Here is an 18969-nt window from a genome sequence, read left to right as displayed (position 1 = left end):
CGTGCCTGTGTGTTTCAAAAGACGGTCATGCATTGATTTTCATTACACCAGCACACACTATTGCTTTCATTTTTCATCGCTTTGAACAATCCTGTCCTATGGGTTTATTAAACCTACAGATTGAATCGCGAAGCATGATTCATTGTCAGCCAACTGCTTTGCCGGACGTTTGCTGGTCTCTCTTCATTGCTTCACACAACGTAATCCCCTGGAGAGCTCTGTGTTACTTTTCTAAAGATTATCTCAGACAAATGATCTTGACTAGTCCTTGTGTATTAAAGATGCAGTCCCACTTAGCCCAGATGTGGGAGTTAGCATGCAGTGAATGTACTCTTTGTTGAACCTTCTTTATCAGTGTTAATGTTCATTTTATCATTTTATGACATGCATATTTTTAACAGTCTTTCAATCTTTTTAAAAGTGGAATACCTAGAGCCTAAACGTAAACTGCTTGGCAAGAACTAACACGGGATATATTTACTAGTCAAATTCTACATTTTGATCATAAGTCTATTAATAAAGTAGCCATTTAGTAGCATATTTTGCTCCAAAAATTATTGTAGTCTGCCAACCCCGTCAAGGTAAAGTTCATTTGAGCAGGGGATTTGTGAGGTGTCTTCAAGGGGCTATCCTCCCTCCCCCAAATGTAATGACGTGTACCAGGCAGCATAGTGGGGGGGTCTTGAGCTCGTGTGGGGACTACACACTTCATAAGACCCATACCGCACCTTGGTGTGGGCGGTATAATTGTCAATTACAGCAGGAGCTTCCAAAATCACTCCCCACAATGCTTTGCATCCACAGCGGCAAGGCATTGTGGGACGTGACTTTGGAAGCTCCCACAGTAATTGACAGCTATACCACCCACGCTGTCTGCTCACACTGAGCTCTGGACACTCTGCTGCCTGGGATCAGTCACACAGTGTTGTTAGCGATAGCCTGATGAGTCGGCAATAAGATTTAGTAATTAGGTGTTTGCGGCACAAAGATGATCTAGCACGGAGTTGCAATATGTTAAAAAGGTTTGAAACGGAAACCGCCACACTAGAACTCCTTCCCAGCACAGCTACAAATGACGTCCTTCTTGTTTCCAGTGTGGTTACATATTGATATTTCAACACACTCCAAATAAATAAATACAAACATAAATAAACCGATTCATTTCCTACCGTTTATATATGCAAAAAAATAAATGTCCTTCAGCGCTAATGATATAAATAGTGTAGTGTAAAATAAACGCTACTAATCTATATCAAATGTGCCTATAATATAGGAAGGCTGCCTGGAACCATGAGATTATTACAAATCACATACAGAATCAACAAGAAATATACCGTTTTATATATGTTTTTTTCCAGAAGTCGACGGAGCAGATGAAAAAGATACCCACCATTATTCTGTCCGTTTCTTACAAAGGGGTCAAGTTTATGGATGCAGCAAATAAGGTAAGATTTGTGTGCCTCTGGTTTATCAATCAAATGAATAGAAATTGCCCATGAGATAACATCTCATTGCTAGCAATGTATAGATTCCCCAGGTCAGTTTCTTGGCCTGCAGAGAGTAAAACATAAATCCTTTTCCGCTTTCCCTCTTAGCTATGATAATTCACAAAAGGATTCTGGGTAGCAAAGGCACAAAGATTTTCTATCCATTCTTCCACATTCTATCCAGAGCCGGATTAAGATTACATTGGTCCTTAGTCAAGGTACCAGTTTGGTCCTCCTCCCAGCCCTATCCGGCCTCTTTTACACACCAGACAATGAAGTTATAGTGGGTGAAAAGTGACGAAACAAACTAGCATTGGCAGCTTCAAATGCACAACCATTGATCAAGCTCAAACGAATAGATCCGCAATGATGAAACAACTCTGTCAGCCTTTTTGTATAAGCTGTTTAATGCAGCAGGCAAAAGCTAAAAGTGACACGCCCACTTGGTGTTCATTTGCACGTTGCTACCCAGAATCCTTTGCTGTAGCTTATCCACTGTATGACATGACAATGGGGTGAATGAAGTAGGTTTGGGGAACTTTTGGCTAACATGCAAACACATTTATACTGTAGGTATTTTATATTTACCATTCTGCCATGTTACATTAAAAACGTTTCTTTATTAATATTATGCTTTCTTTTGAATTTCAATTACTTCGGCTTAATATTTCATATCTACCGATAGAGCAAAACTTATTTTCACTGGTGCCGCCGGGTGGGGTGGGGGGTTGGGTTGGGGTGGGGGGTTGGGGTGGGGGGGGGAAGGAAGCACTATGTGGAAGGTGACAGCCACAAGAAGCCACGTTCTTACCGATCAGCCTCCTTGCAGCTTTAATGGCGCTGCCGGGGAATGTTTCGGTCATGTTTCCACTGTTTTTCCCGCAGCGGGAAACGTTTACCGGGCTACATCGGTAATTGTTAATGTCTTCTCTCATATCTTCTCAGCCCTCCTGAATTTTTGTATATCCTAAGACTATCGGCAGTGGCGGATTTCCCATTAGGCCCGGGAATAGAATGGCACAATTTTGGGGTGGGGCAAGTTTCCCCCTCCCCCATATACAGAGCTCCCACTCTCTTTGCTACTGATTGCCGGGGGCGAGCGTGGGGCCTCTGTAAACCTTCTCCTTCGTGCCGCACTCCTCCTTCAGCGTCTTGGCGTCAAATAACACTGCAACAGCACATGACGTCACGTTGCCATGGCAATGCCGCTACGCTGAAGAAGGCGTCGCTGCAGGAGGTAGCGGCACCAAGGTAAGTGCCTATGGGCTGACTATTGGTATATGACATCATTAACATTGATTTGACCGTGGGCTATTTTGTTTTTGCAGGCTATCATTGCAGAACATGAAATACGCAACATCTCTTGCGCTGCTCAGGATCCGGAAGATCTCTCGACCTTTGCGTATATCACAAAAGACCTGAAATCTAACCTCCACTACTGCCACGTTTTCACAGCATTTGATGTGGTCAGTTCTCTTTTGATTCCTCATTCAGTCGATGTATCTTTTCCAAGTCAACAGTTCATTCTTTCTCAGTCTTACTGTAGCGCCGACGAGTATTCTAAAACAAATCTGGGGCTATCACCAACAAGACCCAGGTACATGCTGGGTACATGCTGGGTACATGCTGCAACATTTCAGTGACATTTCTGCAGACAGACTAATGGCCCATCGGATTAACAGCAGGGGTCCTCGGCAGTCCCATTCAAAGTGAATGGGACTGCCAGGGACCCCCGCTGTTAATCCGATGGATCCATTAGTCTGTCTGCAGAAATGTCACTGAAATGTTGCAGCATGTACCCAGCATGTACCCAGCATGTACCCAGCATGTACCCAGCATGTACTTGGGTCTTGTTGGTGATAGCCCCAGATTTTCCAAGGCAAGTTTTAGAATACTCGTCGGCGCACCTGTATCTCGACTTAAAGATGCAATGCTAAAAAAAAAAAAAAGGAAATCTAAGCTCTCTAGTAAAAAATGAGTCCTGGAATATTTATGGTTAATGTTATTATCATTTATTAGTATCATTTATGTATCGTGTGCTAACATATTCCACAGTGCGGTAGAGTGGCGGTGTGAAGACAATATCAATAAACGTATAACATTGACATATATACTGGCATAGTATGTAAAGAGGACCTTGCTTCAGGGAACTTGCAATGTAAAAGGAAAGAGAGAGGATGCCTTACTATATAGTGGGAGAAAGATGTGGGTTCCTAAAGGTTACGTACCATTAAGCTTGCAGACGGGATGCTCTTTCCAGATCTTGGGTATTATGGTCAATGTCAGCAGGACTTTTCAGTGACCTATTATTATACGTAAAATAAAGACTTAAGTAATAATCCCTGAATAACACGACATTATTGGCCAATAATATCCTGGCTGGAAAAGTGTAACCCAACAGGGCATTATGCTGAGGGGATTAGTACTATTATAGGCTTTTTTTTCATAAATAATATAGATACTTTTGTATAGTTATATATATTTTTTATAAACATGATATTAAACATTTGCTTTTGTGCTTTTACTGTACTTGTTTATTTAAATAAAATTGTAAATACATTAAAGCCCCTTTCGATACACACAAACACACTCTGCAGTCCCCCCTCTACACACACACAAATACAAACTCTGCAGCCCCCCTATACACACAAACACACTCTGCAACCCCCCCTCTAAACACAGAAACACTCTCCAGCCCCCACCTCCATGCACACAAAAACACACATACTGCAGCCCCCGTCTATACACACAAACACACACTGCAGCCACCCTCTACGCACGCACAAATACAAACTCTGCAGCCCCCCTATACACACAAACACACTGCAACCACCCCTCTAAACACAGAAACACACTCTCTCCAGCCCCCACCTCCATACACACAAACACACAAACACTCCAGCCCCCCTCTATACACACAAACACATACACTGCATCCCCTCTCTATACACATACAGGCATACCCCGCATTAAAGTACACAATGGGACCGGAGCATGTATGTAAAGCGAAAATGTACTTAAAGTGAAGCACTACATTTTTCACACTGATTGATGCATGTACTGTTCTGCAATCGTCATATACGTGCATAACTGATGTAAATAACGCATGTGTAACAGGCTCTATAGTCTCCCCGCTTGCGCACAGCTTCGGTACAGGTAGGGAGCCGGTATTGCTGTTCAGGATGTGCTGACAGGCGCATGCGCGAGCTGCCGTTTTCCTATTGGACGATATGTACTTACTCGCGAGTGTACTTAAAGTGAGTGTCCTTAAACCGGGGTATGCCTGTACATACTGCAACCCCCTCTATACAAATAAACACACACACTGCAGCATCCCTCTATACACACAAACACAAACTGAAGCTCCCCCCCCCTCAAACACACAACAAAACAGCCCCTCTACCCTACACACACACACTACATCCCTCTATACACACATACACACACACACACACATTGTATTTCTCCATAAAAAAAAAAACCCAGATGAAATACTAACTGCCAGGAAATATCCTTTACTGTACATTTCCGTGGTAACCTCTTTGAATGGCACATTTATGCTATAATATGTTCGTTTCTTTTTTCTCTTCAGAATTTAGCATATGAGATCATTTTAACCCTAGGCCAGGCATTTGAGGTTGCGTACCAACTAGCGCTACAAGCAAGAAAAGGAGGACACTCGTCTACCCTTCCAGAAAGTTTTGACAGCAAGCCCGCCAAGCCCATCCCAAAACCCCGCGTTAGCATTAGAAAGTCAACAGTGAGTATCCAAATGATAAACTGAAACACACGCGAGATAATTACAGACAAAGAGACCATTTTACTTTTTGGGGGGGCTTTTTAAAAATATATATTTATGTTTGAGTGACTGAAGGTCCACCCTTCTTCTGGACGAGATTTTTTTTTGGGGGGGGGGGTCTTTTTAAAAATATATATATATTTACGTTTGTGTGACTGAAGGTCCGCCCTCCTTCAGGACGAGATTATTGGTTCGGTCTGAGCTTCTGAAGACTTTCTGCAAATGTTTTTGTTAATCAAATAGTACAGATATATTTTACATACTTGTTTGCTTTATCATATTTGCACCATACAAATACCATGTCGCAGAAACAGGTTTCAATGTCGATTTCACTCTGCGATCATACAGTATGTTGCACTCGAAAAGAACACAAGAGATATTGAAATGGAACGTAGGAGAGGTTTGTTTTTCTTGTCTCATTTCTACCCTAAAACAGAAAGGTCATTTATCAAAGTCCACCTGATGCCATTACTGGTGCAAAAATAGCATTATAATTGTACCTGTTTTGCAGCAGAAAGACTGATAAGTAGAGAGTGCTGTGCATGTCTTTGATATGGGCCGTAATTGTAGACTCAGTTGTAGATGGTAGACATGGTCCTCTATTTTGCGTATCACGCCAAGTGTAATCACAGTGTTAGAGGAAAGCTAGAATGGAAGAGCGATTCTGCCAGGTATACCATTCTTTGCTCCTTGGGGTTCCCTTTTTGGATCAGATCTTGCTAAGAGACTGCTGGCACACCCAATCATTTCCGAGCAAGAAATAGAAGAAATTCAACAGCACGTGTAAAAAGAAATGTGTATGTATAAAAGTGCACTGCGAGGATGAAGACCTAAGGCCTCGGATATAGTCGGCGAGCGCATGGCGTCGCGCGCGCCTGCTGCCTGAGCGATCTGTGGACTTCCAATCGCTCGCGACGGGGAGGCGTGGCGGACGCGTCACCAGGCTGGTTCACCCTCATTGGCTGAACCGCTCACGTGACCCGCGAAAAAAAAAAAAAAAGTTTGTCGGCTCAAAATTGTGCCGCGCATCCACTCGAAATTGTGTGCGCTTGGCCGCTGCCACAGAGCTGCTGCATTTTTTTGTTCGCGCGCCGTCGCTCGCACTATGGACGCGGCCTCAGACACATTGCTCTGCAACTTTATGCAAGAAAGTTTCTTCTCAGGCCACGCTTATAGTCCCGGCGACGCGACGCTGATGTCACCCTGCAGTCGCGGAAAAAATCAAACTGAAGTGACTTCCAGCCATCGGGACCAAGCCGTCGCTCCATCTATAAGCGCACGCGACGGCTTCAATACATTTGTTTTGACGCCACGTCGCCATCGCCGGGACTATAAGCGCGGCCTTAGAATGTAGCTTTTTCGGTTTGATACGGTTGATTGGCAGTGTTGCCATTGGAGGAAGGTGCCGTAGTGCAGAGGTTCCCAACTCCAGTTCTCAAGGAGGTTTTAAGGGTGTCCTCTCATTAGCACAGGTGGCCCAATCCTTGTAACTGAACCACCTGCGCTCAAGCAGGGGTATCTGTAACACCTGGACTGTTAGTGGTCCTTGAGGGCTGGGGTTGGGAACCTCTGCCTTAGCGTAAGGTCTGTGAAATCCTTTGTTACACTGCCATCCACAGATTAACACTGGATAGCTAATAATATCATCTGCCAGTGGAGTCATGAAAAAAATCATTATGTATGTAAATCTTTATTTGTACAGCGCCATCCATGTACATAGCGCCTCACAGCAGTAATACACGGGACATAATAATATAACAAACAATGGGAATAAACGCTTCAGACATGGATGTAAACATTAGGAAAAGAAGTCCCTGCCCCGAAGAGCTTACAATCTAAGTACATTCTTGAGCTTCATTTATGAAAGTTCTTTATTAAGAAATGTTTTTTTTTTTTAAATGTAATATATATAGAAAGGAATGTATCAACGCCTCTGTGATACCTTTTTTAACGGGCTAACAATATTTGAATAATGTGAAATATGATTCAGCAGGGGTCAGCACTGGCATGTATTCCCCTCTCCTTTAGTACCTAGGTATAATAATATTTGTTTCTCGCATTCTGTGGCTCTGACAATGTATATAGAATGTAGCAGATACAATGGGTCCACTCCCCTGGCCGAAAGAGATTACAATGTATCTCTGTAGAAACGGGACCCAATGTTACAAGAACAGCTGAAACTGGAATTACAACCAAAATATGCTTTCTTCATCTCTAGAGCAGAGGTGGCCAACTCCAGTGCTCAAGCCTCCCCCCTCCCACCCCCCAACAGGTCAGGTTTTCAGGATATCCCTGCTTCAGCACAGGTGGCTCAATCAGTCCCAGATTCAGCACAGGTGGCTCAATAATTCCTAGCTTCAGCACCGGGTCTCAATCAGTCCCTGCTTCAGCTTCTTCGACTGAGACACTGATTGGGCCACCTGTGTTGGTAGGTTTTGAGTTCTGGAGTTGGCTACCCCTGCTCTAGTGTCTGAGGTTTCCATGGTAACCTCAGCCTGCACTGGGCTCCGGGGAGACATCCATTTTGACCTCCCGAACACTTAACATTTGAACGCTTCATATCTCCCGAACAAAGCATTGCATTGTAGACATAAAAACACTGCTTGAAAAGGGCAGAAGGAGATTTTTCAACGTAAATATGGGAGAAAAAAAACAGCAACTGGCGCGGACTGCTCCTTTTATAGCAACAAACGGCGCCGCTGTTTTTTTTCTTTGCATTATATTATTATCATTTATTTTTAAAACATTTCCTGAATTTGACGATCTCTTGGAACCGAACAACCTCTTTTTTTTTTTACATGATAACCACCTGTCCAGCTGCTAACTGCACTCATTTCCGCAGCATGGCTGGGGGGATAATATAGTCATTAGCAACCTCCTCGCCTGCGTCAGACTGGATGGCGCAACCATCGCTAATGTGCTCTACTTTCTCGGTATTGTTATTCTGCCTGTCATGCTGTTCTTTTTTTTTTTTTTGGAACCAGGCTGGGGGGAAAATTTTGCTATTTTAAAGCTCCAGGCGCACTTTGTAATGAACGGACATGTGTCGCTTTATTTCATACACCTATATTCTTATTTTAAACAGATAGATCAAGCTGACCAAAAGACTCTCGCCAATTTGCCTTGGATTGTAGAACCCGGGCAGGAAACAAAGAGGGGAATTAGCACCAAGTACGAAACGACAATCTTCTAATAGCGGCGCGGGCCCTCTCCTTCTTGGTGTGCCTTTTGGGTGCTCTCCGAAGAAATGGCACCCATCACACGCCAATCTGTGCTAGAGTAAAGAAGAGGGTGCTGCTGGAGCAGACGGCACAACGTCAAGGAGTTAACGTTGTTTGGAAACAATAACAAAGAGACAAAGTGCTGCCAGGAAGAGGAATCCTATATTTTGAGATGATTTACAGCGCTTTCTTTTGTTCAGCCTCTGGATTATATATATATTAAAAAAAAGTCTCCATGTAATTTAGTCCTTCACAAGAATTATACATCCGATCTGTGGCAGTCAAATGGTAAAATAAGCCTAGAAATCGGCATTTGGACTCATACGGAACAAGGAAGTGTGATAATATATTGCAACAACAAGAAAACGGAACTTTTGAAACTGCCAAGAAGTTAATTCATTTATATGCACATGTGCATCTTTCTATCTACTTATTATATGTGATGTTTAATTACAGAAACAGTATTCAACATTTCTGACAGAACTGGGTTTGCTTCAATGTAAAGAGTACTTTGTATAATATTTTATAGGCTAATGAAGTTGAAGCCTTGTTACAAAAATGTAAAAAAATAAATTGTTACTGTGTTCATACAGATTAAGATATTATTGGCAGTAACATGACAAAAAAACCAGCCTTGATTTCATACATTATATTTATTGGCTAACTAATCTTTTTAATATATATCAGCAATAGTAGTGGTGATCATTTGTTTCTGAGAAAGTTATTTATCAAGCCTACTCTATGTATAAATCTCATTACATAGATACATCTCATTACATTATATATACATAGAACTGTTGAATAAAATTAAAGGTCTGTTCCCATGTAAATAGTATATGTCTAAAAATGGCCTTTCATTTTATCCAAATCATATTTATAATGGACATTTAATAAAAACAAGTTTTATCTTTAATCATTTTATTGGGCATATAAGTTAAAATTGGACTTTGGCCAAGTACTGTACATGCGAAATAACAGTAGAAAAAAAAACCTTTCTCATTTAGTATTGTATTGAAACTAATTGGAAATAGTTACTTTAAAGGTACAGTATTTCTGTTATAAAATACTCTGCTGGTTGAATAGAAAAATGTTTGCAGTCAGTATATTTTTAGCTTCTACACAAATGTTAAATAACCATGACCTTGTAACCTTCGAGCTTCCTGCATCTTTCTTCTCCCCAACATTCCAACTCACGTCCTCCCACAGGTTCTAAAAAATCACATGACACAGAGCTGGAGGTAAAACAGCCACATAATTGTACATATAACATTGCACAACCAACTATACCCTAACAGAGTACCCAAGCTGTTACTTGACCATGGGTACACCACCGTAGTTGCCTCGACCCCGCCAGGCACCGCCCAGCACTAGCTCCTGATACCTTAACTAACCCAGTTAAGGGAGCTCCTTGTACTCACCGCCCTGTGGATACTGCTCCCCCTTCCCAACTGGCTATAATAGGCCGATCTTGTAACACCACTTCACTCTGACAGGGTGCAGTGCCCCCAAATGCAGCAACATTGCTGCCAGGTGCCTCCAGTTCCGTAATCAACTTTTCCACTGCATTTCACAACGTCACATTAAAAAAGTCCTGGTCCATCAACGACAGATGATCCCCATCCAACCGATACGGGCCCACATAGCAAGACTCCAAGTATGAGTGGCCAACCACTCGACCAACCAATTGCCGAACAAACGTTGCAATTACTTTATTCATTTTCCTCCTGCTCTGCTCAATTTCTTTATGTCCCAAACATCTCGCTATACTTTTCTGAAAACAATTTCAGACTAAACTAACCATAACCCTTTAAAATGGACCTGCAACGGTGCTAGACCCTGCTAAGCCTAGAATAGACCCTACTCAGAATAGAATGGATTAAATTCATTCAGAGCCTCTTCAGCATACATCTGGGTCACCCCACTGGCAGATGTCTGAAAGGGTTCCCCAAAAGCTGCTCCCTCTGCACAGAAACAGCATGGTAACGTGGGATTTCTTGCTGTGCTCATCTCCCCCGCCCTCTGCAATTTTTATTGCTCTAGACCATGACTAGTATAGCATAGCTGAATTCATTCACAACATCTTCAGTCTACATCTGGGTCACCCCAAAGGCGGCGGACAAATGGTTGTCGCTATTTTTTCCACACTGCACCTGCCAACACCCCGAGCTGGAAACACTTCAGCTTCATGTTAGGTAATGACTTCGGCCCCCTCTCAGCTTTGGACTACTGTTACTTTGCCCTCCCTTATTTACCTTCGCTCTCTCACTTGTACTTTTGCCTCTGTACCCAGCTCCCACACTTTCTCTCCTAAGCCTTCATTATTTAGCATTCTCTATTGATATCTCCCTCATTTTCCACCCATCAACTCCATCTGCTTCTCACATCATATCCCCATCACTCTAACTAAAAATACAGCAAGTCCCTCTCCTACTCTCTTGCTCTCCTTATTGTTACTGTTACTCTGTGTGACATATGCCCTAATCCCGGCCATATCCACATACCAATCCCTTCACGTCCTACAAGCTACCCCAAAGTCTCCCTTTGACCACTCACTGCAACCTCGTCCTTATTTGGCCTCTTTTTTCCCTTTTCCTGTGCCCTTTGGAACACACAATCAGTTTGCTATAAACTCACAGCAATCCATGATTTATTAATTTCCGACTCTCAATCTCCTAGCAGTTACAGAAAGCTGGCTCACGCCCTCAGACACCGTCTCCCATGCTGCTCTCTCCTATGGTGGGTTTTCCCTTACACCCCCAGACCTGGGAACAGACAGGGTGGTGGAGAGGATAGCCTACATTCACCACGCTGCACATTTCATATCATACCATATCATACCCCCCTTTACCTCCCTTTCTCATTCTTTGAAGTTCACACTTTCTCTTTTCTCCCCTTTCACTTTGTTTTGCTGATCATCTAATCGCCCCCCTTGGCTAACCTTTCAGTTTCTTGATAACTTTGCCACCTGGCGTCCTCTCTTCTGACACACCTACTGACATCCTTGGAGACATTAACACACCTATTGACAACCCCAAAGCCCCTTCAGATTTCCAATTTCTTTCCTTAACCTCCTATGGTCTCTCCCAATGGCCCACCTCTCCTACTCACTAAAATGGACACACCCTTGACCTGTTTTTCTCCCGCATCTGCTCACTCTCTAACTTCTTTAACACTCCCTTCACTCTCTGATCACCAAATCCTAACTTGTAACCGCACTGTACCCTCTGCACCCTCGCCAACACCTACTTCCACATGCGCATACAGAAACTTACATGCTCTAGACCCCCTCCAATTTTCTACATCTTTATATCTCTACCTCTCCACTCTCTTATCTCTATCCTTTCCTGCCCAGACCGGGCAACTTCTCTATAAAGTACAACAGTACACTTTCATCAGCAATAGACATGCTGCTCCTTCCACCACACATCATCCTTGTCACACGACAACTTAAGCCACAACCATGGCACACAAGCTCAACCCACTACCTCCAAAAGTGCTCACGCACTGCTGAACATTACTGGAGGAAATCACGCGTTAGCCGATTTTCTCCACTATCAATTCCTACGCTCCTATAACATTGTCCTTTCCCTTGCCAAGCAACCCTACTTGTTTTCTCTTATACTAACTCTGTCCCCTAACCTTCAATGCCTGTTTGGCACCTTTAACTCCATTCCCTGCCCAACCACTCCTCCACCTTCATGGCCCAAGACCTGGCCACCAACTTCACAGATAAGATTGAGACATCTCTTCATGTCAGACTCCATATTCAACACCTACCTCCCTTCAAACACCTAAATCCACCCTCTGCTCATTTTCCCCTGTGACTGAATATGTCTCTTCGCTCCTCTCATCAACTCACCCTACAACCTACCCTCTTGATCCTATTCCCGCACATATTTGCTCTGGCACACTAAGCCCTACCATAACTCACCTTTTTAACCTCTCTCTTGGGGAACTAATACAATATTTTGGATTGCAGTATCATCTCTATGCTGATGACCAAATGTGAGGGCAATACCTACTCTTTTCAGATATGGATATTTAACAACATACTACACTAAATATGTATCTTTTTTCCCATTCCTTTTTCTCCCACTTTGTTTAAGTCAAATCTTTGGACTGGATTTTTTCTTTATTCTATGCTGATGGCACCCAAATCTATATCTCCTCCCATGACCTCTCCTCTCTCTTGTCCCATGTCACAAACTGAACTAATATTCTATCCCCCTTCCACTGTCACCCCTACATCCAAACACTCCCTCACTGTCAGTAATACCACAATCTCGCCAACATACCAAACCCATGGCCTAGGGGTCAGCTTTGCTTCTGTCCTCCCCTTTATTGCTCACATTCAAGCTCTCACCAAGACCTGCCATCTCCACCTCCAAAATATTGCTAGGATACGACCTTTTCACACTCATGACGGAACTAAAATTCTAATTCGCTTTATTATCTGGTCCCACCTTGACTACTGCAACATTCTCTTAGTTGACATTCCCCTTGTCCACCTGTCCCAACTCCAATCCATCCAAAAGGCAGCTGCAAGACTCATCTACCTCACTCACCGCTCCACTTCTGCTACTCCATTATACAAATGTCTACAATGTCTACACTGGCTTCCCATATCGTTTACCATTATATGTAAAACCTATTAATGACTTAACGATGCTGCTCCCCCTTACATTTCAGCCTTCGTCCCCAAATATACCCCTAAACGCCCTCTCCGTTCTGCACATGACATCCCCCTCTCCTCTTGCTACATTTCCTCACCTCACTCCAGCCTTACAATACTTCTCCCGTGCTGCCTCCTCTCTCTGGAATTCGCTACAATGCACCATCAGACTCTCCCCCAGCCCTTAGACATTTAAAAACTCCCTGAAAACTCACATTTTAAGGAAGCCTATCTGGCATACCCCTAACATCTACCCCCCCCCCTTTCCCTCCCACCCCAACCCTATTGGTACCAGCTGTGCGGCTGGACCAAACTCCATGCTATCTAACACCCCCTAACATCCACACCCCCAAACCCTAAAGGGATCAGCTGTGCCTCTGGACCACACACCCTGAGAAGCCACTTTACCTTTTGTTTCAACATGGACCCTTATTCCCTCTAGATTGTAAACTCTCATGAGCAAGGCCTCTTATTACCTTCTGTATCTGTTCATGCTTGTTTGTCCTTATTTGTATGTCATTCTGTTTATGTAATTGATATCACTCTGTACCCCCACTGTACCACGCTGCGTTATATGTTGGCGCTCTACAAATAAAATATACTAATAATAATTAAATCCAATGATTGAACTGCAACTATATTGTTGCCCCCCAAATTAACCAAAATTGCCCATTGAGGCTTCCTATCCTTAGCAACAGATTATCAATTCTGGCAACAACTGGCCCAGACCATGCCTCATATTCCATAAACACACATTATCCCAGCAAGCTCAAGAACCCCGTTTAGTCCCAGCTTGCTGGGTTATTGCGTGTTTATTGATTTTGATTTTCACCTGGTATCAGTTGATTGGAGGTTAGTGCCCCCCCCCCTTGCAGGGTTTAAGCTCGCCCCCGCCCCACTTTCCAAGTAGCAGTTATTTTCATGTTCCTGTTCAGACAGAACCACTGTGGTCATTCTCCCTCCAGCAGAGATAAAAGCGAATTTTATCGGGTAGTGTTAGGACCTGCTAATTGGGTATGCCGTAACGAGGCTGCAGGCTTATAATGCTTTGGCCAAAGGGTTTAACAAAATTACCCTTACTCACGAGAATATCTGCACTGAAGTATTGCAGTATGTATTTTGTCACATTGGATGTAGCATTGGACATTTCTGTCTTTTGTTGTATGCCTCTTATTCCAGTTTAGCTCGGTCCATACTTAAACCCAGATATTTTGTCTGTAAGGGTGAACCTTAGCCCATTTCACAAGCCTGTGCCCATATGAATTGCCCACTATCCAAATGTCCGCAGCTGGCTGACCTAAAATAAACATAACATATAAACACTAACAAGTGCCCTCCAACCTTACAGCCGCACATACCTCTGGAAGCGATTGGAAACCCCACTCTCCCAAATGCTGAATCTCCTCATGACCCAGCACCGATCGGGTCGCCTCAGTCACCACCCCTATGCAAAAGGAATGCGTCACAAACCTCTCCCCAAACTCGTGCTCCTGATAAAGCTGAAACACCTTCCAAAACTGTAACCTGGATACCAGTCCCCCATTCACATAAACCAAAAATGGGCATTACCCCGCAGGCTAACCTACAAAAAGCCCCCCGCTCACTGTACCGGACAGATAACACTGTTCCTGTTCTGTGAACCATGCAACTTTACCCATTGACCCTTTCCTGGTTGATCTGTCTTGGATTGCCTAATCAGGTAGCTGACCTGCCTGGCTCCCAAAACAACATCTTCCACCTGCAAACCACACCCCCTTTTTTTGAAGCACAGACCAACTCTCACACTCAGTGCCCTCAAAAAAACAATACAAATGCCAAGCTTAACAGGTCCCCTTCAAACTTGTGACAGAGACCTGTCCCATATTCCTCAGCAGACCCTCCAGAACATGCAGTGCCACCAGCCTCCTTCCATCCTGTGAGGCTGGCGATTTCTTAATCCCAGCACCACTGTCCAAACCATGAAGGCTTTAGAAACATCCTCCAAACCCGGCAACCTCAAAAAGAATGACACCCCAGCAATTTGTCTCTCTACAGCCTCCTGTCAAACCCCTGTCCCTTAAAAGACAAGGCTACTTTTACATTATCCTATCTCCCACCTTGCAACTGTGCTACACCCATGTATTCCCTTCTGCAACAAAAGCCCACAAAAGGTCAATCACCAGTAAATTTTCAACTCCCTCAGCTCCGCAGGGCAATGCTAACTCCACTGATCCAGCTCTGGTGCCATCCTTCTGTACTCCACCAACTGCAACCCCTGTAACATGCTCAGCCGGAAAACAAGTGTTTTTTGTCAACACAAAAACCTTCAACAGCGCCACTACTGTGGGGGACTTAGCACCCAGGCCATTTACAGCCTCAATCACTCCATGTTGTCCATCCAAAACCTGACCACCCTGTTGGCTAACTGATCCCCCCTCAGCTGATCCGCCACCACCAAAGGAAGCAACTCCAGAAAAGTAAAATATATTCGTGAAACCTGACTTCGCCCACCACGCCAGTCACATCTCTGCACTCCAGGACCCTTGAAAATACACCTCAAAACCCACTGATCAAGCCACATCAGTAAACAAATGAAGCTCCTTATCCAAAGCCAGGGTCCTCCACAACATACTCCTATTATATAAACCAAGAAAATCTTCTCATACCTCCAAATTCCTACAGACTCTTGCCGTCATCCTGATAAAATGATGAGGAAGCTCCAACACAAAAGTGGCTATTGCCAATTGCTGTGAAAAGAGCCTACCCGTCTGCAACAGGCAAGCAGCAAAAGAAAGTGACAGAACAGGGATTGGAACGGCCCAGACGCCTTTTTAATATAAATAGAATTTGACAGCAACCCTTTCAATGCCTACAGCTTCTCCAAAGAAAACCTATGCTCCATTGCCACTGAGTCCACCTCTATTCCCAAAAAACTCAACACTGTGCCGGCCCTTACGATTTTTTGGCTGCCAGCAGCACCCCTTTCCTGCTGAAGTTTGACAGCCCGGCTGAGACTCTGCCACCGACTCCCATTCTGAAAGGGAGTTGGCCTCTGAGGGGGTCATTAATTCAAGCCAATGGTCCACGTCTTTAACCTCCCATGTCCATGGGATTCAGACTCCTTCCGCATCCGCTGACTCTTAACGAACCCAAGGAAAAACGCGTAGGTTGATCAACAGCACAGAACAGAGGCTTCAACCAGACGTAAACACCACAAGATGAGAGGGGATCACGTGACACACAAAAGGACTCTGAATCGGATACAATGGCGGGGAGATCAAGTCATCATCTGCTCTGAGTCTGTTGTACCCAAATTGAGCTTTTACTATTTGGACATTGTGAGTGTAAAGCACACCTCATATTCCTATAAGAGGTTCATTACATTTTATTACGCTATGCTTGCTGTTCTTTCTCCCTCTCCATATTCGCATTGAGTCGTATCTGAGGTTACAGTTTGGGTTGCGGAGGGGATATTCAGGAGTCAATTCCTCTTATCCACTTTTTCACACCTTTACCAAGAAGACTTCTTCTTCTGAATTTTTACACGGATCACACTATGTTTTTTTCTTTTGTGCTATAGGTCTTTTTCTTCTTCTTGTATTTCCTACCTAACTCACTAGCTGTACATTGTCAGACACCAGCTCTGACACAGGAATAAACCAAAGAGAGGCCCCAAGGGTAGGTTTCACCGTGGGGCCAACCTCTCTGAGAATGAATGGAAAAGATACTGCATTAATTTTATAGGGATTTATTTGGGACTCAATTTTTATTAAAAAAAAATTATACACAAAACAAAGGAAAAAGCATGGTCAGTTAACTGGGAAGAGCATTTACAATAGATATCAGAAATAAAAAGAAAATAGGGAAAAATAAAAAGAGAATGTGTTATGAAATTAATGTCAATAGACAGAGCCGTATCGACTAAAAAAAACAAGAGAAGGGGAGACCACATTTATTTGGTAAGTATAAGATCCTTACGCTCCAGAGGACCTTAAGTTTGGCTTTAAGAGGAAGGGGACTAACTGCCCCACCAATCCACCCACAGAGACAGGCTTTCGTAAATATTTTACATATATGGTAGAGATACCAAGTCAAGCTTTCCACAGCCATAACATTCCTGACCATTGAGTAAACCTGGGACATTGAGAGTGGGGAATGCTGTTTCCAAGCTCATGCTAAGCAACGGTGGGCAGCAAATAATTATAGGGCTTTTGTTTTTTGGTGTATCTTCAAGATCCTTGTACTTTTAGATCAGGTTTTCCAACGGGTTATCAGAGTTTCATTGTTTGCCTCCTGCTCACTATAGCCTATTAGGCACCCAATGGAATTGATGATACATTATATTAATATATATTTTTTAATTGTACAAATACTATGGAAGTATGTACAGAAAGGATTATTAAAATGAGTAGGTAAATGAGATGATCAATTTTTCTTCATCACAATTGTCTGCATCCTAAGTACAATTAATCCTCCATTGTATATTCTTCCAGTTTTATTTTATGTTACGATGCAGACTTTCAGGGTACAATGTTTCGGGGCAGTCAGTTCCATATCCATTATCCCAAATTGTGTTGATACATTTATACAATAGGATTTATCTATATTATTAGCTCACAGAATTTATTACTAACCTTACTGTATGAAGCATAGTTATATGTAAAGTACGACTGATACAAAGGATTTTGGCCTATATTTACATAGCGGCGCTATACTATAAGGCACATTTTTCGGCCTCACGAGACACAATTCAAGTGAATGGGTTGTATGGTGTCTTAGTAAATATGGCCCTTGATAACCATTGCTATTACATATGTATTGAGTATACAAAAGTGAGCTATTGTATAGACAACATGCAGTATATGTTTGAGACCTTGCTGAGACCTTACTGACCTTGCAACTCATGGACGGCAGAATAAAATAGTTCAATGAGTGGTTTGTTAGTTGTTTGTAGAGAAGGGGAAGACGTAGGTGGTGACACACTAAATAATAGTAGCTGAGTCTTGCATGGTATACATTAACTTTAGTAAACGTTGCTTTATCTCATCCATCCTTATGAATACGTCCTGTAAGTGTTTATAGATGGGTTTACCAGTGTATACACATCCATGCAGCAGGGCTGTCTCTTCTGCAGCAGGTTTATCAGTGAAGAAAATCCCATTGGTTTAATGGGCATGTTTACCCTTGCTAATTATGGTGCATGTTTGGGAGAGGCCGCTAAAGAATGCTCAGAGCTGGATTCTACATTCTTCTGCCCCTGAGCTTCTATCACCATAGAATGTCCACAGCTGGGAGTTTCATTCACCTGCGGCTACTGGCTAAATCATGAAACCTTCAATGAATTGGCAAATCAAAGAGATATATAACATACATGCTATATGTATGAATTTCAATGACATAGTATGTATACATTACATTTATACATATAGTTGCTTTGATAAATGTTTTTTATATCAGTAGGAATTTTTCACCACCCTAATTGTATATATATATATATATATATACAGATATACACTGAAACATATTGCTAACTGATTGAGATAGATAGATAGATAGATAGATAGATAGATAGATAGATAGATAGATAGATAGATAGATAGATAGATAGATAGATAGATAGATAGATGTGGATAACGTTTCTATATATGAAACATTTTGCTTGAAAGCTGAAAATGTATTTAAATCAATTGTTCGTCACTAGCAAATGTTTGAACAAAATATACCCCATATTTGCTTTTAAAGAACACTTACAAAAAAGTGCTTCATATTCCCTGCTATAAAAAATTGACACCTACTCATGTATTCAGTCAA

The 18969-nt window shown here is 42.8% G+C and overlaps 1 protein-coding gene across 8 annotated transcripts in view; it reads left to right on the top strand.

The window, feature by feature from the left end:
- Positions 1–18969, top strand: part of ANKS1B (ankyrin repeat and sterile alpha motif domain containing 1B) — a 106087-nt gene that overhangs the window by 51139 nt on the left and 35979 nt on the right. For 2 of the 8 annotated variants that reach the window (XM_075602218.1, XM_075602217.1), the window contains exons 6-9: positions 1359–1445; positions 2816–2953; positions 5080–5247; positions 8372–17416. In XM_075602218.1, the coding sequence (XP_075458333.1) occupies positions 1359–1445; positions 2816–2953; positions 5080–5247; positions 8372–8479 (501 nt within the window). In that variant the 3' untranslated portion in view covers positions 8480–17416. Of the gene's footprint in view, positions 1–1358; positions 1446–2815; positions 2954–5079; positions 5248–8371; positions 17418–18969 lie in introns of those variants that run through there. The other 6 variants (XM_075602221.1, XM_075602222.1, XM_075602219.1 and 3 more) reach the window with 5 other exon arrangements.

The sequence above is a fragment of the Ascaphus truei genome, chromosome 5 (assembly GCF_040206685.1).
Source record: "Ascaphus truei isolate aAscTru1 chromosome 5, aAscTru1.hap1, whole genome shotgun sequence".
Lineage (NCBI taxonomy): Eukaryota > Metazoa > Chordata > Amphibia > Anura > Ascaphidae > Ascaphus > Ascaphus truei.
This window is presented reverse-complemented; position numbering and strand designations above follow the sequence as displayed.